The sequence below is a fragment of the Patella vulgata genome, chromosome 3 (genome assembly GCF_932274485.2).
Source record: "Patella vulgata chromosome 3, xgPatVulg1.2, whole genome shotgun sequence".
Classification (NCBI taxonomy): Eukaryota; Metazoa; Mollusca; class Gastropoda; family Patellidae; genus Patella; species Patella vulgata.
Genome location: NC_065881.2, coordinates 74,151,577 through 74,175,121, shown reverse-complemented (window position 1 = coordinate 74,175,121; position 23,545 = coordinate 74,151,577). Strand labels below are relative to the sequence as shown.

The window sequence follows — 23,545 nt, the reverse complement described above, 5'->3', positions numbered from 1 at the left end:
ACATCAACGAGTTTACAGGTGGGCCTTGGTTTTTCCTCTCATACGAACGACCAGACACTTGTCCTATACAGACAAAGGAAAAACAGGCTGGAAAATCCAAGGGACTTTCTCAAGCCAACACAGAGCTTGAACCAGGATCAGCAACATACTCATTGAATGATTGAATGGGGTTTTAACTCTTTAGCACAGGGTACATGTAAATATTGGAACTACAGAAAACTACTGCTACCTAGACTGACCAAAGTCACAACAGTGATATCATAAACAAATGTCATGCAGCAAGTATACGATCCTTAAATAGTTCACAGCTGTTCATCTGACTCGGGCAGTTTGCGGCGCTAGAGAAAGCAACAGTATGGGACAGTTTAAGACAGCCCAGGTGATAAAGGGTTAATGTCTCACTGACAATTTGCCGAGCCAGCATCATTTCTGTCTCATCTTCTTCCAAGATTTCTGTTACGTTTACTGGGTTTGTTAACAAATAAGTTTTAAAATTTGGTACCTTCGCAAAATTTTGGTACCTTCGCAAAATGTTTTAGCAATTTAAACAAAAGTTTAGGTAAAAACTTTTTTCATTAACTTACTGTTGTTTTTGAGATCTTGCAAGTAAAAATGAAAAAAATCAAGAAAGGGAAAAAAAAAAAAAAGATTAAATAGTTTTGGAACCCATGAAATAATCAAAGGTCAAGAATTATTCAAATGTGAATGTTATTGTATAGTTAGTGTACAATAATATAATTATTCTACTTGTCAGCTGACAAGTGTCCTCAGTCTATCATAAAGTGTAAGAGCAAGAATACTTTCTAACATTCAGCTTCAGTCTAGCAAATCTCACTAGTTCTGCTGCCCACGATAATCATGGCTATAAAGTGATAACAATATTGTTATTTCGTTAGAAAAAGAAGTGGTGTCACCTATTCTGCAAGAAGTAGACCAAGAACTGAAAATAGCGATTAACCTGCCATTGAGTAACTTTTAAACCAATGGCTCAATAACAGAACATATGGTATTACTATTAACCATATAGTTTCTGAACATTTCACAGGCTTTACACTGGATTTCTGTGACAGTTGTTGCCTAGATATCCGACATCTCAGTGTAAATATCTGAAGACAGCCGGATTATGATGTTGTGGGAACTACAATGCTGCTTTTTTGGTTTATTTTCAATATTCCACCTTGTGGTGTCAGTTGTGGAGCCATTTAGATTTTTTTTAAATACATACCCTTCTTTTAGTTTACTTGGTCGTTTAGGTCTTTGTTCACCTGATTCTTCAATAGTAGAACCAGATGTATCATGATGTCCAGAAGTATTTCCCTGACCATCTTCCATTAGAGCAAGGTCTCTTTTAGTCTATAAAGTAATATAAAGAATTGAGAAAAGTTTCAGAGATATAAACAGCATAAAGGAATTTATTAAAGGCAATGGGTTATGGAAAACAAATCTTGTATGGAAGGACTGAAGGATGCAGGAAATATGTAAAATGTTTGGAAGAGAGGGATTAGACTTTGCCTGTTTCCCCAATCCTAAAATTCAATAAAGTAGTGTCTATAAAAAAAAAAAAATACCTAAAACATAAAACCTTTCCTGAATATTCATTAATTTCATCTGGTAAGTCATATTACATAGCATCGTGGTGTAAATACTTACGGGCATGGGTGAAGTTGGTGGACTAAGTTCTTTTTCACCAGCTTTCATTAAATCTGCTTCAATATCATCAGCATCTTTCCATAAACCATATCTCTGTTAAAAAATGTACAAATATATGTCATAAACTATATGTGTGGTAATAAATGGTATAAACCATTTTAAGTTTTATCAAAATTGGATAAAAATTGTGTCCTCTAGAGGTGCCAAAACCTTTGTATTACATATTTATACACAATTTGCGTACAAAGAACGGCCATTTTGTCAGTCAGTTTCATTTCGATTTTCCCGAAATTATAATTCAACCATCATTATGGTGGAATGGTGATATATCTAAATGGTTTTTGAAATCAGAAAAAAAAGTGTGCCCTCTAGAAAATCCACAAGATAAAAATGAGATTTTTTGACCAATCGGGGGCCATAATCCAGGAAGTTACGTTCGGATATGTGTGATTATCAAAAGGAACCAAGATCTGTATGATAAAAACATATATTTAAAGTTTCATCCAAATCGGATAAAAACTGTGGCCCCTAGAGGGCCCACAACATTGATATACCATATTTTTACACTATTTGATTTTCACGATTTTCAAACTCAAGTTTCATCAAAATCCGATCAAAATTGTAACCTCTAGAGTGTCCACAAGCTAAAAACGTGATTTTTCGTACAAGCAGGGGCCATAATCATGAAGTTATGGTCCGATACATGCCAATATGGAAAAGAACCAAGATCTTTGGGAGATAAAAATTGTGACCTGTAGAGTGTCCACAAACAAATTGTGGATGGACGGACAGGGGCGAAGACAATATATGTCCACATGAAAATGTGGGCGTATAAAAACACGAATAAATATTAACCAACAGTACCATGGTTAATTGTACCATTTGAACAACTAGACAAGCAGACGTCAACCTTGGAACTAACCTTGAGTATAGATCTGTGTATAAATAATGCAAGTAGTAAAACCAGATCAAGTGAAGCGTAGTTAGCTTTCTGTTCAATACCAATAATACGAGGTGGCCAGAATGGATCATCAGTAAATACAACCTCATTCCAGGGAAAGAATGAAAATTGGAATAAATACTTGATTACAACCAATGCCTGAAATACAAGTAAAATAAACAAAAGTTAGCAAGGCATCTGTTAATTAAATGTAAACACATTTTTTCTAACCATATGCAAACAAGTTCTATATGCAGTCTAATTATTTGTCTTTTGGGCAAATTACCCAAGCTAACAGACTGTTACAATAATGGTACCACTGGGGTATTAGGGAATGCCCATACAGCATCGCTTAAAATTTGATGTATATCACATAAATAAAAGGGTCTCAGCCGGCTCAGATCCTGCCAATAGCAATAGAATAAATATTTACCTCAGTGTATGTAATAACGGTAATCCAGAATCTTTTAGATGGACGAGGGATGGACAACATTCCCCATAAGAACACCATTAATGGTAAAGGTAGGGAGATCAAACAGGCATAGATCATCTGATTTAATATCATGAGGAAATAACACAGTAGTTCCGATCTCGACACTAATACATAATATGTGGCTTTTAATAGACGATAAACTATTGGCTGATTTTTCTCAAATTCTGATTCAGCGTCCTCAATGTAGTCTTCCTCATCCATTAATTGTTCATCCAGACTGAAAAATGAATATGTCGGTAAGACGGAAAGTTTGAAATACAGGATACTAATATTACAGTATAAGAATATAAAATTCAATACAGGATGAAAATTGGTTAAAAAAAATTTAATTGGAAGAGTTGCGGTGCCCTGTTTTAGATTCTATTCACAATAAATATTTAGAGACTGCCGTAAAAAAATATTACATGTGCAACTGGAATCGAAATAACTTGAAATGGGGTTTAACGTCCTACTGTTCTGCTGCTATACTGGGATAATGAAGATGGGCATACACCATACAGTGTGCTATGAGGGAAATTTTGCCCGGGCAGCGGCACTTTTACGTGCATTCCAATCTATACACGGGACCTCGGTTTTTCGTCTCATCTGAAGGACTAGACAGCTGCCCTTGTCAGGCCCTCCATTCTACACCACTGACAAGGGGAAACCACATCGGAAAATCCAGATGAATTTTCTCAGCCAATGCAGGGATCGAACACCCGACCTCCAGGCTAGCGAGCCAGCGTCTTAACCACCTAGCCACCGTGGCTCCCGCAACTGTAATCAATCTGATTAAAATACAGATCTATATTTCATTTCTTTTTTACTTTCGACGATCTCTACTACAGGAAGATCTAACCAGTTGTAGTGAGCGGTCGCATCAGGGGTCATATGAGTGGCTTATGACCCTATGATGTCAGGTATTTTATTAACCAATCAGCGTTGAGGTTTCAAGTAGGATACCCACAATTCAGTGCATCGCACGACAAGAACTTGCTGCAACAGACAATTTCCCTGGCTAATCCCTCACATCAACCAGAACACGGGTAATATAACATCTTTTCCAGATCCTAGTGTAGTAAGGACATGTAAAACGAAATTTTGAACTATAAAAAACGCAACGAAATAGGATCAGTAATGAATCATGGTATAATAACTTGTGAGATATCCGTATATAGTATCAAAAAAAAAAGTACCAATATTAAAGTTATTTATTTTAAAATGTTTGACATCCTGTATATTGTTATTTCTAGTTACCTTAGAGAACTAACGGCGCCATCCATATGATCAATATTAGAGACTTTAACTTCTAGTAAATCATTATCACTAATATCACCAGCATCCTTAGTTCCACCATCAGATTCCGATGTTGAACTGTTTCTTCTCTCGACCACAATCAAGTTTTCTTTCTCAGTCTAAAATATAATTTGAATATGTTTTCTATTTTAAGCATGCTGCGCAAAAATATTATTTAGATCAATGTTTGGGGGGACCACAAAGTCAAAGGAATCTATATGGGTAAAATAAAAAGGGGATGTGAAAAAAAACATACCCAAGTAAGGAATTGTTAGTATTTGGGCAACGAATTTCAGTAACTGACATCAACATCACATTAACAGGAATAGCAATGATATAGCCATGGGTTATAGCATCACGGTGTTGATCAGAATGACTCTTAATAACATGGCTGATGTTAGGGTTTATCAAATATAACGCTGTTAATATGACAAATCACTGAGCAGATTATATAAAGATGTGATCGGTCCTCAGGTATTTGTAAAAAGTTAAATGATAACTTGCCAGTCAACCATGTAAATTTCAATGGCGTATTCTGGCTAATAATTTGTTAAAGGTTTATAACCTGATGTAGATTAGTCCCTGTTTTATAATGTATAATAATCATAGGTTTCTTTTCCTACTTTATTATATTAACGTGTACTAATATTTACCTGAATTTTCTGTTTTTCCAATTTCATTTCTTTTTCTAGTTTCCTAGCAACCAGACGATAATTTCTAGAGATTCTGTTGAATAAGTTGATAAACCAGTTGGCGATACTTCGTAAAAGTGTGATCACAAAGCTTCCCCATTTTTTGGCTACAATAATGATATAAAACAATTCTTAACATTCAGAGGCATTTTTTCGGAGTCCTAATATGACTATATGACTAAATAGAGTAGGGGGTGGGTGTATTGTATTGATAACAACAGTAGAAACAAAATTTTAATTGTATTAAAAGTAGTTTATTCTAGCCTGTTCCCCCAATCCAATTTCAAATGAAATAAAATAAAAGAAAAAAAAATTCTATTATACAGATTTACCAACTTAACTTTCAAATGACTGACACATGAAATTTACCAATCTGATTAAAACCCAGATCCTATTTCGTTTCATTTTTTTTTATAGTTCAAAATTTCGTTTTACTTGTCTTTACTACACTAGGATCTGTAAGAGTTGTTATTAGAGGCGTTTTGGTTGAATAAAGTAATGAAACAGTCTGTTACGGTGTCTTCTTGGCAAGCCATGCATGGAACTGTGGATAAACCACTAGAAATGCCAACCCTGATTGATTAATCAATATCTGACGTCATAGGGTCAAAAGTTGCTCGTAAGACCCCTGACGCAGTGTAGGCCATCGAAAGTATAAAAAAAACCGAAACGAAATATAGATCTGTATCTTAATCAGATTGGAAATTTACAGAACATACAATTGAAACCTTCAATTGATAATTTTCTATTTTCACCTGTGCGGTGGTGAAAGAGGTAATTGATATTTCACACCAAAATAAAAATCACACTTGGTGCATGCAGAATTGGATTACTTTTGTTAATTGAAAACAGGTTCACACAGTCAATGTAGTTAATCTATAATAATTTGTCAAGTGTGGATAACTAAGAATCTAAATTCAAGCAGGTAAAAATAAATTGTTTAGAGATAAATTTTCACTTTCAGATTCTAAAGAATGAAATCAGGAACATCAGAGGTGGGATGCAGATATGACACTATTTATCATCAAACAAAATTCTGTAGTTTTGTTTTACCGAATCGAAATCATTTGTAAACTGGACCCCTCATTTTATGGTCGGGATTAAGGAAGGGATCTAACTATTTTACCTGTTTCAGGGGGGGATTCTATATCATCATCATCTACAGTATCATCTCTTTTACCTTTAATTTCAGACTGAAAGAAAGAAATGTTATTGAACAATTACATATTGTTGGGGTGATGCATAAGAAACTAAAATAGAAAACACCCAAAATATGACTCTTAAAGAAAGATTAGACCTTTCCACTATAAGATAAGTATAATCAGTATTAAAAATAATATCCAAAATAACTCTTGACCAGACCCCGAGTTCACAAGGCGTTCTCAGACTTAAGTTAAGAATTTACTCAACTTTCAATCACTGTTTATGAGAAATATCTTTGATCCAGAAACACAAAAATTTGCACATAAGTTTCTTATTGATGCATTTGATACATTAAAACAACAAACGTTTTATAAAGAGCTAAATTTCAGTTAAAAATAAGGTGAACAATTTTGAGTAAATTCTTAACTTAAGTCTAAGAATGCTTTGTGAACTGGGGACCTGGCTAAGAACTAGCCTACACACATCAAGGAAATATTCAAGAGCGTCCGCAGAACTGGAATCCTAAAACTTCTATATCTCAGAAATTGATAGATAAACCTGTCTCTAATTTTGTTTTGCATGCAATCTAATTTATACAACCCTGATCATGGTTAATCAGAAATTATTTGACGATCTAGGATGTTCTAATGTTCTATTCTAATTGTACTAAAATTGATTCTAAACAACAAAGAATAGCTGAATTACATCCCTTGAACTGTGAAAGTTAATAGTATCAATAGATAAGAATTGTCTGGATTCAAAAGAGATACCAGTTTACTTTCAGTTACATAATATTATCTGAATGAATAACATGAAATGGGATTAACATCCTCCTTTTCAGTTGATTGTTTCAGTTGTCATGTTGTAATTACTAGAGAGAATGTTCAAAATTTAAATGATGGGAATGATACATAAAGGGACATTGATCAATATAAATTTGTTCAGTAGTTGCTGCAAAAAATGTAAGGAGGTCTGCTATACTGCTACAACATACTCTTTTTGGTCAACAACTCAATGTTGCAAAGCAAATAATCTAAATTATGTTTCTTTTAATAAAGTATATTTTACAGTAGAATAGAGAGAAGCGTCAGATTCAAAACAAGTTTTCTGACAGCAAAACAAATCAAAACATTTTATATATGCCTGTACTAAAATGTTGTAAGTGAAAATGAAACACTTTAGAATAAAAAGACAAAAAGACAACAAATAACAGAACAAAGATTTAAAAAAAAACAAAAAGCCAGAACAAGCATTCTACATAATTCAAGCAATCTAAAAGGAAAGAAAATACTATAAAACAGAAAAGTGCAAATAGAGTAAGTTTTAAAAATAACTAAATAGAAAAATTCAGTAAGAGCAAACCGTTGTGGAATTAAAAGGTAGCTAAAAAATATAATAAATATTAAAAAAAAAAGAAATTAAAAACAACAGAAACCAAGCACTCTAAAAGAAAGGCATGTACTACATATGTTACACTACAGAAAGGAGAAAATGCTTTCTAAAATAAATTCCTTTTTTTATTAGAAGAAATGAGAAAGCATGCAAGCATTTTATTTAAAATAAGTTTCACTAAAAAAAAAAGAAGAAAACAACAAACAAAAACTATATATTAGTATATATTGAGTGATAGTAGGTACTAACTGTAGATCCACCATAACCACTTATACGTTCTTGACTGGCAGCTCTATCTATAGCAACTTGAGCTCCAGAATCCATCGCTGTTGTTACTACCTATAAATCACACAATTAGCTTCAATTATATAATACAGGTTTTTATCATCATATAGATTTCATGCTAGATTCAAGGATATACATGCAACAGTACAGAAAAGCTGTAAATATACTTTAAATTTTCAGTGCACCTATTTCACACAAGTTTCATATTTTCTGATAACATGTGTGCAGTGTGAACATTTGGGAGGAGGGGGGGGGGCAGGGGAGTGGGGGTATCTACTATTTTCAGACAGTCGGTGAATTTTATAGCAAGAACAACCAGATCCTTATCTAAATCTTACATAATGCATCTTTATTAAGTAGCTCGATAATAAATCCAATAATTGTAACCATTATATTGATTCCCTCAAAATCATTTCTCACCTGTAATGGTCCAAGATGAACGTCCTTAACACTAGGAGAACGTTTACCCAATGTTAGAGAATCTGTCTGATCCGGAGCCTCTTCTTCATCAGATTCTTCATCAAAGAGATAATAATCTCCTGATCGTATTGCTAAAATAGAACAACATACCATGATAAAAAATAAACACATTTTCACTGATGATTTTCTGTTCTTCACGACCTTGATAAATAATCAGTAAAATGGCCACTTTAGTCACCTGAAAGATGTTTAATTTCACAACTTAAAAATCTGGAACTAAAAGCTTTTGAACAGCACAGCCAAGTACTTTTAGATTTTAAATATGTCTTTATCCCAAAGAAATAAGAATGAAAATTTGTACTGGACCAAAGAACAGAAAATCAAATTAGTGTAGCCTAAATACTTAATAGAGTAAAAATAACTTTTGGTTAAGTTTGATTTTTGTTACTTAGGTTTTACACAATATTGGAAGACAATTAAAACACATATATTATCATATTTATACATTGAAGGTTAAATGCAATAAATTAATAAAACAGGATTTATAAAACCCACAGAGTAAGAATACAGTGAGAATGGACATAGTACAAAACATTATGGGGTAAGTGTAATGATCAACCATACTTATAAATGATTCAAATTAATATTGTTATGTTGATTAATGATTGTTATATTCAACATGATTTACATGTAGATACACATAAACATAACACAGTAAGCATCTTTACTGATGCTCTTTTCAATAAATAAAATACCAATGTAAGTAAATGTATGTTATGATATAAAACATGCTACACTTGTTAAACATTTTCTAAAATTATTTCTATGTCACATTAACTGATCATATTATTAGTAATCAACTATAACACATACGTATCAAAAACAGTTACTAATTTATTAGTTTGATAATGTTGAGAAAACACTCTTTGAAACGTCGCCCAAATAAATAAGTAGCTGTTTTTCCGTAGTAGGTGTTATAAATTTATTACTCTATCCAGTTACTAAGGCCTCTAAAAGATTATCATATTACTATTAGTACTTAATATATTATCATGCCTATTTCACTCCATGCAATATTATCTTGAGACGGAAACTCAATCTGTTTCACAGTGCCAGAGGTAATGCAAAAGCCTTCTTATACAGATATACTTCCTACACCATTATTGTTTTCCTTAATAATTTAAAAAATTGTTTTAGAATTATATGTTCAGAAGAAAAATAGTTAATATTGCGGGCTAATTAACTTGCCCCGATGTCATCCCTCTCAGTGAACGTAGCAACCAAGCAAATATTTACTGATCAGTTTGGCGGAAGCTTTGTACAAATCTTTATCATTATTATTATTATTTACTGTAGTATCATTATTATTATACTGAATAAGTATTGTTCTTGAATAATTGTAGAAACGTGGCTCCGATTAAAATACAGTAATTGTTTTCCATAGAACTGGTTTTTGGGTTGATTTTTTTTTTTTAAATTCCATTTAAACAGAAAAATAAAGAGCCTTTTCTGCCACAAACATTTTTTTTCCTTCTCAAAAATCACATTGATAATCAAAATTTATTGATAACAGTATGTTAAAAGTTGAATAAAATTTTAAAATACCAATTGTTTGTTGGAATGATTTATAACACAGTAAATACGATAAAAGAACCATTATCCTATATTAGGTACTTTCTTATTTAAAACATGTAAAACCACTAAAGCAAAGGTTGTTAATAACAGTATTTTATTGGTTGAACTAAATTTCAAAAACTTCATGCATTAAAGTTTTCTGAATGAATGAATGATATACAAGCTCATATAGTAATAACTATTTATGATAAAAGAACCAATATTCTTTATTACTGGTTACTTTAATAGTGTTTAAACAAAAGCCATGCATGCCATGTCTTCTATTGCTACAAAATAACTACATGTTTCAAATGTCATTCTCAAAATCCTAACAGCTCTATGACTCCACAAAAATGGACAGTTCCCATTATCATAGTTTATAACAGGTGCAAACAATAGTTTTGCATTAGTCAGAAATAATTACACTGTGAATACTGAATAGGAGTAAAGAGCCGACAGATCTCCAAGAATGCTAATCAAATGTATAAATAACATATATTGTGTCAAATACTAATGGGGGAACTATATTTTACACACTTCACGCAGTGTATTAATACATAGGTTAACATGTTACTACATACGCTGGGATATTGCTGAAAAATTATTTTGTATTAAATTAAATTAAAAAAACACAAAAATAAATTGAGCATTGTTTAAGATAACAAAAAGCCGATGTTAAAATCAAGTGCATGCCACATAAACTGATGAATGATAGGGTTAAGTTAAGCTGATAAAGCTACACAAGTTACATATGAAAGGAGAATTTATACAAATGAATAGAAAATACAGATGAATTCAACAGAATGCAATATCTAGGAAAGTTAATTAAACAACCCAAGTTTTAAAGTTAAGTGTTATATATTAAAGAAACATTCCTAGAAAAAACAAGTTTGTAATAATAGTGTGTTGTTTGAAGAGGTTATTTCCTTAAAGACTCTTATGACATTATATCAAAGCAATGTTTAAGATTAAAATAAATCATATGTTGCCAGCCAAAGAAACACATCCCCACCAGCAGCTAAATCGTGCACACAGTCATGAGCTAAACAACTGATAATTATTTCAGAAAAATCAGGTCATAATTAAAGTCCTTAAGGTACTATGGAGCCATGGTGGCTCAGTGAGTAAGAAGCTTGATCACTAACCAGGATGTTGCAGGTTGGCCTAGAAGGTTCCTTAAGATCTTTTGGTGCGATTTCAGTGTACACATTGGTGTGTACGTAAATGAACCCTTGCCGCTGTCTGGGCAAATTATCCTCATAGCACACTGCATAACGTATGTCTGCCTTCATTAGCCAAGTTTGTATAGATAAGTCGGATGTTTAACAAATTCAATGAGATATATGAATTATTGTAGCCTCTATTACGCAAACAAGAAATGTCAATGACAGATGACCAGATGGACTGTGTTACTGTACTGTTAAAAAATCTTAACACATAAAAAATTGAAGAAAATGAATTTGTGAAGATTAAACAAACCTTGATAATGTTCCTCGGGTTCAACATAATTCTTTTTTAACTTGGCCTGTTTATCTTTTAGATACTTCATCTTTTTCTTGATATTCAGTAATATTTCATCCTCAGCAGCTCTCTGTCTATTAACTTCACGGATATTAATACGATTAATATATTCAGCACCCCTGAAATGTTTTAGTAAAGATTATTCAAATAAAATTTTTAGTTTTTAGCGGTATTTCAATAATTTGATTATGCGTAGGGGTCTTTAGCAGTAGTGACAAACCAAGGAATCTAGAGAAAACTTGGGACAGACTGCCCTACTCCTTGTCATGTGCAAGCAAGGAATCAAAACCACGGCAGCACTTGACTCAATGGCAGACCATTAGAAGCAACAGGCACACATTAAACCGTTCAGCCCAACCCAACCCCCCTTTTGCATTGGTATGATCACATCCATTAAATTTGTTTAATTTTTACTTCGGTATAATCACACACATTAAAATTGGTTAAATTTTTATATATTTAAATTTTACTGTGGTTTTATCACTGCATTGAAACAATTTTTTTTTTACCTTGAAGCAAGACGATGCTGAGCCTCAATTTCATCAACAACATGTCTGAAGTAATGACAACTATAGATACGTCGTTGTAGCAACAAGAATACAAAACAAACAACATCCCAGGCTAGACCAGTATTATCTTCTTCAATACGACATTTTACATCAGCAGCTGTAGTATGCAACAGTTAATATAAAATTAAAATAGACTTAGAGAAAAAAACATTAATTAAAATCTTATTCTTAGAGACTTATTTTCACATGGACAGGCCAAAATCGAACTGTCAGTCCTATACTAAATGTTACATATTAATAAACTTCAATCAGTAGAGTTTTACTTTAACCCCATAAATGAAATGACAGGAAATGAAGTTTAACTTCCTACGGTTCTGCTCTGACTGGGCTAATAAAGACGGTCATACGCCATGCAGTGTGATATGAGGGACCGCGACTCCCTTTTAACCCTATGTCAGATGAACTACAGATTAACTAATTTCACTTGAACAAATATTTGTATCAAGGAAATCCATTTTTTATTAAATTCAAATATTGTAAATGTAAATATGTGTGAAATAAATGTACTTACGTGGGGTAATATCAATATTAGACATCCAACAGTTGATACCCAGTAGTTGTATTAACCAGCACTGATTTTCATACAAATGTTTTATATATACACAGCCAACTAACTATAAAATACAATATATAATAATTATATAACACAGTCAACTAACAATAAAATACAATATTCACAATTATACTATCTGTACTGGGATCAAATGAAATGAAATGGGGTTTGATGCGTTACGTTTCTGCTCCATACAGGCTAATGAAGATATGCATATATATGTCATGCAGTGTGGTATGGGGGAATTTTGCCCAGATAGCAGCGCTATGGCCTACTCATACTTCGAATTCCAACTTTCAAGGGTTCTGTTACATTCATGCCAATTTGCACACAGGATCTCCATTTTTCATCTAGTTAACAGACATTCTCAATGACTAAAGCAGACCATTATATCTTTGTGAGATGATTTAATTGTAGACTGATTTATCTCTCTATATTATATATATTTACCTGTAAACAAGCTTTAGCAAACAAAACAAAGAAAGTATAACCAATCAGTATATTCCACCTGTAAACAATTTAAATATAATACATATATCATCTCATGAACAACATTAAAACATATCATCTCATGAACAAAATTTAATATATCATCTCATCAAAAACATCTAATGAAAATACACCCATATTACACCACTACTGTTTCCAATATACAGTCTATAGAACACTGTGTTCTGATCACTTCAAGAATTGAAAGGTTTGAACATTAAATAATATACTATTCAAATTTAACTAAAATTCAGGTCTAAAAAGTGATCTTTTATATGATTAATTTAAAAAAAAACAACATTAGACACCATCTTGACCTCAACAGATTGAAGTAATATGAACATATCTTTTTGTTTGAATTGATCAACATTTTTGACCAATATTTTGGTAAGAGTACTTTTTATTATGCATATAGTCTGAAGTACTTTAAAGTCTATGTTTTCCATTTATTCTGTTATACTGCGCTTTTCAGCTATGGTCACCAACATCCTACACCTATCCTAGGCACAAACACAAAGTCAAATTTATTTCTGTGGGACAGAAGAGTGGAAAGACATTATGATGGAGCTCATTTTCAATATCACCAACTCTATTCAATTTAGGATAAAAGATAACTTTATCGTCAATATTCAGATCGCTTGCACAAAAATGTCAAATTTGTTGCATGGAAATGGAAACACAAATATTTGTTAACTGCCATATTTCTATATAGCTATGTGTAAAAAGTTTAAGGAAGATATCATGATATGCTCAGAAACAATAATGGGAATGAAAGATGGACAATTGGAGCCTATTCAAATTTCTCTCCCCATAACTTGGTTTGGAGTCGGATAACAATTTTTTTTAAAATGTACTTACCCGCGCAGCAGTTTACGAAGAGGTTTGAGTAAAAACTCCTGTCCATACCACATAAAGCAGAATACAGCAATAACATAACCCATACTAAACAAATTAATTCTGGTCGTTCCAGTAATAAATATTATAGCCAGGGTTACCCAGAACATATATTCAAATACAGCATATTTTATAACATCCAGGTAGGAACTGTAAGAAAAATAAAACACACACTTTTATAACAACATAAATGTTTAAATTTATTACGCAGTTTTTGGTAACAAACACAGTATGAAACAATCAATTGGATTTATTACTAAAGAATTTTCAATCATTGTTCTTTTATCTTTATTAAGCAAATAAATCTTTAACAAAACACTTATATATATCTGCAAATTGATGATTTAAATTTGATTTAATATTCAAAATTAAACACTACATTTAGATCGCATTGTAACTAACACTAAGTATGATAATTCTATTTTTTCTCTTTCATTTGTACAGTATTTTGTACAGTCAGTGCATTCCCTTCTGAATTCAAATATTAAAAGAATCTATTATGTGTACCGGTAGCACTATTTATGCAAATCCACCATTATTTCAACTGATATCACAATAATTTATATCGATATTTGATAATATACCGTTCTTTCTGTCAAATTGTCATTTTTAATTTAAAATCATAGTGTTTTTATGTCAGAATGTTATTTCCATGTAACTTTGGAAGTCGTAACCAAGGGACATAACTCCTCTAATACACAAATCTAACCATAACAACTATTATTTCTACTCATATCACAATAATTTATATCAAATTTTTATAATCTATCGTTCCTTTTGCCAAATTGTCATTTAAATTATCGCGTTTTTTTGTCAAAATGTGATTTTGAACAAAGGGACATAACTCGTGTTGAACACAAATCTACCCAAATTCACCATCATTTCGACAGTTTAAAATAGTTTAAAATCATAGCCTTTTTTTTTTGTCAAAATCAATTCTTGTTTGGGCAGAGTACGGAAGGGAAATAACTCGGGGACAGCATAACTCTATCCATAATTCTGAATGATATATGCCTCAACAGGGTGCGTTCCTCTTAGGCAAAAGTCATTTTACAATACATATATATGCAAAGACCTAGTCATGCTTGCTTTGTAAGGCAAAAGTTGGCTCGTGGAATAGGAGGAGGGGACGGGGGGGGGGGGGGGGGGGGGGGGGAAGCAGGCTTAATCATTGCTTAATATTAGCAGTTTTATTGGAAGAATTAACCACACCACTTCAAGGAAAATATAAAATTTTAATAGAATATTACCTGTGATAGAACATTTATGTGAACAAAACTTATAATTCATATTAGCAAAAGATCAAACAACTATAAACAAATATATATATACCTATCAAAATACACGATCAATGCTGGATTTAGATAAAGAGAGGACCCTCCCAATCTCCCACCGCTAGAGGAAGATGGAAGAGTGTTTTAAACAAAATTGAGTAAAGATGAGGATGGTAGCGGGTGTTTAAGATGAAAGAGCATGTAAGCAAGGCCAATGACAGTGTCAAAATATCATACACCTTGACTGGAAGCCCCGTAGATTTTGTGGCCCTAGGCTTATATCTGCCAAGCCTATAGGTAAATCTGGCACTGTACATCATAAAATACACACAGAGAATATTGCTCAAACACAATAAAGTGAACTATTTTTTAAAACTGCGCGTTCTGTCGGCTCGAATCTGCTTCATCTGACCTGGCTTTTTACCGGATGAAGTCTTGGGACACATTACTTTAAACTTTTTGTTAGCGGAAAAAAAAACATCTTTTAGTTGGATTTGCTAAAGTTCTTTTATCATTCAAAAATCTTCAAAATACGTCATTTTTTTCGCGTTTATTTTTGGAGTGCCAAACATCAAAATCAAATTTATAAAATTGTGAAGCTTTTTGATTAAGTTTGTAGCTACCATATCCATATAAAGCGCGTCGTAAATTTAGAATTTGGATTTAAGATGCCAAGGTTAGCTTTTCAATAAGATTATTGATAGTGTGTTGTTTCCAGTCTGTAAGCTGTTTTAGTCTGTGAATAATTGATTCTGACTTATTGTTAGTCCACAATTTACTTATTTTATTTTCGCGAAGTGGTAAATTTACATGTTTTCTGATGTTATTTTCTATATATATGTTCCAATAGTTTTTAAATTTGTTGTCCTTTTTAAAATACTGGCATAGTGCATCTTTTCTACTTAAAAATTCCGATCCGCTTTTCGAATACACTATGCCAGTTTTGCTGTTGAAAATTATATATAAAATCTTATTTCTGTTATCTTCGGACATTCCCAATTTTTGTAAATGAAGTTTAATGTTGTCTTTAATATGTTTTGTGCATAACAATATGGTATTACAAAGAAAATTTTCTTTCAATGAATTAAGTATAACCTTTTCCTGGTCACATCCCAATTTCCACTCCCCAGGTTCAAGGGCATCCCTAACGTGGGCAAAAAAATGATTGTATGTACCTTGTTCCCCGTCCCAATGTAAAAAAAAATGGCCCTAGCATAATTGATTCTTCGCCTGTTTTTCTATTTAAAACAGATCTGTTTGTGTAAGAAAATGCGGTAACAAAACATTGTCCCAAATTAAAAGTCCTGTCCACTCCAAGCACACTTCCATTTTCACCAAAACAGTTCTTTTTAATATCTACTAATTGTTCTTTCGAATATAAAATAATAGATGGTTGTCTGTGACCACTGAAGCATACCTCTTTAATATTGGTTGAGTCATGCTGCTTTGCTAATATAGCCAAGATATCGTCTGCTAAATTACAATTTATCGAAGGGTTCGATTTTTTTGATTCGCGGTATATTTTATCTTGAACTTGTCATGCAGATTTCGGTGCCTCTAAACTGTCATCCAAGCACATTTTATGTGCAACAACACTTGCCTTTTCAGATTTCGACTTGGAATATGCTTTTCTTAGTATTTCGGGATTAGTTCGAATGTATGGTACAGTATCTTTCGAACTGCCATGCGGAGGCTTGGGCGTGAAATTCGCTCCACTATATTCAACAATTGCCAAATTTAAAAAATCTTCCAATTCAATGGGTACACTAACGAGTTTTGTTATTCACTTTCTATATTCACAATTATGTTTTAGCTTTGCGTAATATCTGTGAAATGAAATTATATTCTCTCGTTGTGTTTTTAACTCAATATATGTCGGTTTATTTCTTACAACTTTTTTTGTGCAGTATATAAAGAGTTCTTTTTATAAATTGCAATTAAAGGTCTGTTGAGTTCATAAATAAAGTGTTGATTAACAGTTGTTCCTGTACGTGAATCCTAAATACCGCAGTCATCTGGAAACTCAAAAAGCAGTCATTTTTTTCTAGGCCAGGAATAAATTCAGATGGTGTACCAGTTTTGAAAGCTTTCATAATTTCATTGTTACACATGAATTTACTCTTTGTTAGGGCTGGCTTGAGCATAGGTGGACAAGATCCAGCATTCGAATACACTGACGAGTTTTCAAAAAATGGTGGGGGTGGTGAGTGTCTTCTGAGCCTTTTCTGTCTCGCAACATGGTGACGTCTCTTATCAGAAACGTTTTCGAATGAAGAGTAGTTCTGTGGGATGGGTGAATTGCATGCAAATTCATCGGCTGATAAACTGAAGTCATCAGAACTTGCCCCTGATGGTAGTGTCTGTGATTGTTTCCTGGGCCTTTTCTATATTCTCACAGGCCAATGCTTCAAAAGAGTTGTAGCAAGAAGTTGCCGAACAGCTAGAGGTACTGACGTGAAAAGGAGACAAGACTTTCTCTGGTTTTATCCATTCGTCAATGTCTTATCCATTCGTCAATGTCTGTCTCCAACGAGTTCCTGTTTGAACTAGAAGAATATTCCTCCAACAGGGATGAAGTTTTTCGCACATTTAGGAGGTTGTAACCATTCTTCTAGTTCAAAAGTGTTGTGCCTTTTCAAAGGGGTCGTAATGGCATCTGCACATGCCACAGATAAAAAATGGTTAACAGAATACCATTCATTTTTCTTCGGTAGACAACCAATCCTACACCACAATATATATTTAGTTCGTGAACATCTTCTTCTACCTGACAAGTTGGTTGAAAAGTGCAATTTAAATGCTTGTGCACAAAATCCCGAGGTCCATTATATTTTGGATAAATAATTTTAATTGGTCTGGATACCACGTTACATAAAGCGATAATTGTCCATGCAGAGGAAAAATGTCCTATATTGGCACAATCAAATATGGCAATTGAAAAGGTTGGTGACAGACTATGCAGTTTTGAAAATTCTATATGTTTCTTGTGGATCACACGAGCTATGTCCCTTGGTTACGATTTCCAAACTTGCTCGGAAATCGCATTTTGAGGGGCATTTTGACAATAAAAAGCTGTGATTTTAAATTAAAAATGACAATTCGGCATAAAGAACGGTATATTATCAAGTATCAATATAAATTATTGTGATATATATACTATTCAAAAAAAGTAGGGGATATTTGATTTTTATGTGTTATTAAAGTCACTTAATGAAACTGACGAAGAAACAAATGACAAAATGAAATGAAGTTCACATTCATCGATTTATTCCAAATGATCGTTAGACTAAGTAAGGCACAGACTGACCATTATAAGGGTAAAATGATACCCGGGGTCAAACAGCAAAGTTACCACAGCATCACAATCAAGTCAGTAACGGGTAAATCCTCCTCTGTTTGCCAAACAAGCATTGATCCGACGTGGCATACTCCTAATGAGACGTCTAAGGTCATTTTGGTCCAGATTGTCCCATTCCTGTTGCAACGCAGCAGCAAGTTCTTGGACATTGGCAGGACGTTGTTGACGTTGACGTAACCTCTGTCCAAGCATGTCCCAGACATGCTCGATGGGGGAGAGGTCGGGACTCAGTGCTGGCCAAGGTAATGTGGTGATGTTCTGTTGTTGGAGGTAACCTGTAACGATCCTGGCCCTGTGACATCTTGCGTTGTCATCCTGGAAGATGAAACGGCGGCCATGACGTCGTGCGAACGGCACAACATGGACTGCCAAGATGTTGTCCCGGTAGTACTGGCCTGTAACACGCCCTGCAACAACATGTAAAGCCGTTCTTCCAGCAACAGTGATGTCTCCCCACACCATAACAGAACCACCCCCAAATCGATCATGTCTGATGACGTTAACGTCTTGGAAGCGCTCGTTTCGACGACGCCACACCCTCCTACGTCTGTCCAAAAAATCAACAGTGAACCTTGACTCATCTGAAAACATCACATTGCTCCAGCGTCGATTATCCCAGTGTTGACGATCCCTACACCAACGACGTCTTGCCTGAATGTGATGATCTCTCAAACAAGGGATCACGCGAGGACGTCGGGCGCGAAGGTGACCCCTATGCAGTCGATTCCGAATCGTCTGGCCACTCACTCTCACACCAGTGTCTGTTTGAAGACGAGCGCTGATCTGATTTGCTGTGATGACACGATTTCTCAAGGCCAAGGTACGGATAAATCGATCCTGGGCTTGAGTTGTCGCCCTTGGTCGACCTGAGCGTGGTCTGTCCTGTACAGATTGTGTATCACGGTATCTGGACCATAGCCTGCTTATGACAGACTGAGAAACATTCATCGTCCGCACCACAACCGCCTGTGTTGTGCCGATCTGTAGCATGCCAAGGGCACGTAACCTTTCATTTTGGGTAAGCCGACGCATATCAAAATTTGTTTTCTGGTCACTAAAACAATTAAACTGATGTTTCCACCCTGGAATTCAATGCCACAATGAATGTAACATTAAAAGTCAGAGTCGTGCAAATCTTGGGTTGGACCCCCATGATGATCCCAAGCATCACCTGCATTCCATGCGGTAGCTATTGGTGCGTTTGGGCGTCACATGTAACTGGAAATGTTTCTTCTGTTAGGTTCTATAGTGACTTTTTTCGTAGTCATTTGCATATTTTAGTATTATGCCCCCAAAATCAAATATCCCCTACTTTTTTTGAATAGTATATAAATTATTGTGATATGAGTTGAAATAGTGGTGGATTTGGATAGATTTGAGTAGATTTGGGTAGACTTGGGTGGATTTAGCTAGATTTGGGTATATCGTGCTACCCTATGTGTACTGTTAATAAATATAAATGGAGTCACTTTATCATTTAAAGGACAATATTGGTGCCAGTCATTATCACATATGTGATAGAACTGGTTAAACACGTTTCAAATCATATTTTATCACAGAGATCATTGCTACGATAGCTGAGTAATCAATGCTTTAACAAACGGAAGTGACGAACGCAAAAGGAAAACACGAGTTATCCCTCTATATAACTGACTGAAGTCACGGGTGATAACAGATACATGGGTGAATTTCTGCTCAGTAATAATTCCTTCGAAGACCAACAGTTGTATAAGACTGAAAGGATATCTGACAATTCATAAACAAAATTGACTGTCACTAGATAAGAGAACATGAAAGAAAAATAGAAAAAGTCTGTGCATTACCATGTTATTATAAGTATAGAATGAATAAACACCTGTGTTCTCTTATCTAATGACATCAACTACTTTTTTGAATTGTCAGATATACTCCTACAGTCTCATATAACAACTTTTGGTCTTCGAAGGAATTTTTAGTGAGCAGAAATTCACCCATGTATCTGTTATTACCCATCACTTCAGTCAGTTATATAGAGGGATAACTCTTGTTTTCCTTTTGCGTTCGTCACTTCCGATTGTTGAAACATTGATTACTCATCTATCGTAGCAATGATCTCTGTGATAAAATAGTATTTGGAACGTGTTTAACCAGTTCTATCACATATGTGATAATGACTGGCACCAATATTGTCCTTTAATGTAAATGACTATTTACATACACAAACCAGCCATGCAGACAACCCCTGAAAAATGCAAAGTTTCTAAGTCACATAATCTTAAGTAAATGTTAGATAATCAATTTGTGTACATTTTAGTGTGGATTACGCCACTAATAATTAGATATTGTCCAAAAAATGTAAATGACATACAGTGGATTGTGCTTTAAAATAAATTCTTTAACTGAAAAAGAAAACTTACGAGGTAGTGGTGGTGAAGTCAGTATAAATGGATGGTATGGGAGTATTAGCTTCAACTTCAGGCAAAATATCCGAGTTATCTCCCCCTCCATACTCTTCAACACGTGAAGACATTTCTATCCTGAATACCTTCCATTGTAAACAAACAAACAACAACTGGAAGAAATCAGCTGAAAACAAAATGAAATTTGAAAGTTTTATTTGAAGCGATAAAATTATTTGATTTATCTAAGTAATCAACAAATAAACCTTCTTGTGATTAAATATTGTAAATAATTTAAAGACTATCTGTAAAAGTCACATTATAAGGGAGCAATATCAATCTATCCTTTATTTTCTTAACAGAATAATAAGACCAGTTCTCGTCTGATACAAGTTGGTCTTAATAGTGAATTTATAATGAGTTGGAATCTCAAGGATCCAGATTTGTTAATTCTTTTAAAATAAGGTTGTATATGTGAATGGCACATAATGCTGAAGTGGATATTGAGCAGGATTTCACTGTCAGTAAAAGCAAATGGATTTTTTTACATCAGAAAGGTCATTCCAGTGAAGTACTTTATACTGTTCATATTAAACTGCGGTTGTTGGATGACTGATGGACAAAAAGTAGTGACAAGAACAATATCAGAATAAACACAATAGGTCTATGGAAAGACATTTTAATTGGAGAGAGAAATGGGGTTAAACGTCCACTCGACACAAACTAGGTCATTTTTGGACTAACATATGGTTTAATTTTATTTCAATAATTCACTTGCACGTAGGGGTCTTTAGCAGTGGGAGGAAACCGGAGGACCCCTAGAAAACCCACGAGGTTGGACAGGCGACCCTACTCCTTGTCACGTACAACCGGAGATTCAAAACCACGCCAGTTGACTCAATGACAGGCTTTATGATACAGCGCGCACGTGCTAACCATTCAGTCATCTAACCCCCCCCCCCCATTTTAATTGGGCCAATGTTTATACAATGCAAGAGTCAAAAAGAACAAAATGTAATACTATGTACAATCAAAACAATAATAACTCTTACTTACCTAACAGTTTAAATGGATGGGGTGAATTTGCATAATCAGGTAAAAATAACCACTGTTCTAGATTTTGATCCAACAGAGTTTCATGTTTCCATGGATACTCTACAAAATACAAATATTAAAATCAAATTGCAAAACTCTATCTACATAGAAAATAATGTATGTTACTTGTACTTGTATCACATCTTACTTTCATGACGGTCAATTTCAATGTTTGCAAAGATATAATTGACAATCACATTAAAAAACAAAACAACAATACAGGTTCATACTCATAATAACTTAAGAGTTAGTTGGTGAATTGCTTTACAAAATTATAATTTGAGAAAACTTGAATAATTTAAATAAATACGAACCTAAACAAAGACCAAGCGGGAATCCTATGCATGAAAGATACTGTATAGGAAGCAAGACAGCTAGAATTATTGTATATATCGGCCATACTCTAGCGTTACTACGACGACTCATTAATAACAAGATTCCTAGGAAAATAGCATAGAGTACAGCATAGGCATCTACACGAATACACACACATGTTGCTGTCGTAATATAACAAATCTGAAATATAAAAAAGTACAAACAATCCAACATTGAGGCTGGTGTCCACCAACTTAAATAGATGACACTCATTAATTACTTGCACATATTTATCTTTTTATAGAGCACTGACCACATACACCTCTCTTTACCTGAGCAGAAAATGTTCATTATCAAACTTACTCGAGGTATTGATACATCAAGTTTCATCACTCAAAGATATTGTGTTCCAAAGTATGAACAAATCAAATTGCTTATCTCTGCTTGTCTTAGCAGTTATTCATGGAACACAGACAAGACATCCACTTAATGAACATCTACACCAAGTTTGAAAAGTTTACCTCAATTAAACGAAGAGTTATTGTGTTCCAAAATGATGCGTGAGACAGATGGACAGACCTGTTTTAATAGCCACATGGTTAAGGTGGGGGATAAAATGTATTTCAGAAATTGAAGCTTCTAATTTGAAACTTTCTTTAATTTTTTTTTACAATCAGCCATGTGTAATTAACATAAATAGAAATTTATGGATTAATTAGTTTCTACAGTTTCCATAAGAGGTCAATCATCGGTCATAAAAAATACCACATTGGCATCTTTCTTCAAGCTACATACTACTAATCAAATAGGATAAAACAGACCTATATTTCGGGTCGCTTTTTTTTTAATACTTTTGGTGACATCCACTACATGTAGATCTGACCAGTTGTAGTGGGGGTTTGTGTCAGGGGTCATTATATAAGGCTTTTGACCCCTATGACATCAGTCATTCGATTAACCAATTAACACCAGTGTTTGAAGTAGGTATTCTTAAAAACAACTCTTGTCTTGATCTTTTTCTGTGAATGTCTAACCACAGTTCCGCATGCTAGACGAAATGAACTCGACTGATCTGATCAATTGATTGGCTAATCCCTCACATCAACCAGAACACACGTTATTTAACAATTAACAGTGTGGTGAAGACAAGTAAAACGAAATTTTAAACTACAAAACAAAATGGGATCGGTATATT

General features: G+C 33.8%; 1 protein-coding gene across 3 annotated transcripts in view; it reads right to left on the bottom strand.

The window, feature by feature from the left end:
* Window positions 1–23,545, bottom strand: part of LOC126815993 (piezo-type mechanosensitive ion channel component 2) — an 82,705-nt gene that overhangs the window by 15,963 nt on the left and 43,197 nt on the right. For all 3 annotated transcript variants that reach the window (XM_056099405.1, XM_056099404.1, XM_056099406.1), the window contains 17 exons: window positions 22,350–22,551; window positions 21,997–22,095; window positions 20,959–21,127; window positions 13,895–14,080; window positions 12,998–13,055; window positions 12,506–12,608; window positions 11,935–12,091; window positions 11,384–11,544; window positions 8,291–8,421; window positions 7,835–7,924; window positions 6,177–6,243; window positions 5,012–5,157; window positions 4,320–4,477; window positions 3,024–3,300; window positions 2,573–2,749; window positions 1,651–1,743; window positions 1,226–1,353 (listed from right to left, as the gene is read on the bottom strand). In XM_056099405.1, coding sequence (XP_055955380.1) covers window positions 1,226–1,353; window positions 1,651–1,743; window positions 2,573–2,749; window positions 3,024–3,300; window positions 4,320–4,477; window positions 5,012–5,157; window positions 6,177–6,243; window positions 7,835–7,924; window positions 8,291–8,421; window positions 11,384–11,544; window positions 11,935–12,091; window positions 12,506–12,608; window positions 12,998–13,055; window positions 13,895–14,080; window positions 20,959–21,127; window positions 21,997–22,095; window positions 22,350–22,551 — 2,402 coding nt within the window. The remainder of the gene's footprint in view (window positions 1–1,225; window positions 1,354–1,650; window positions 1,744–2,572; window positions 2,750–3,023; window positions 3,301–4,319; window positions 4,478–5,011; window positions 5,158–6,176; window positions 6,244–7,834; window positions 7,925–8,290; window positions 8,422–11,383; window positions 11,545–11,934; window positions 12,092–12,505; window positions 12,609–12,997; window positions 13,056–13,894; window positions 14,081–20,958; window positions 21,128–21,996; window positions 22,096–22,349; window positions 22,552–23,545) is intronic.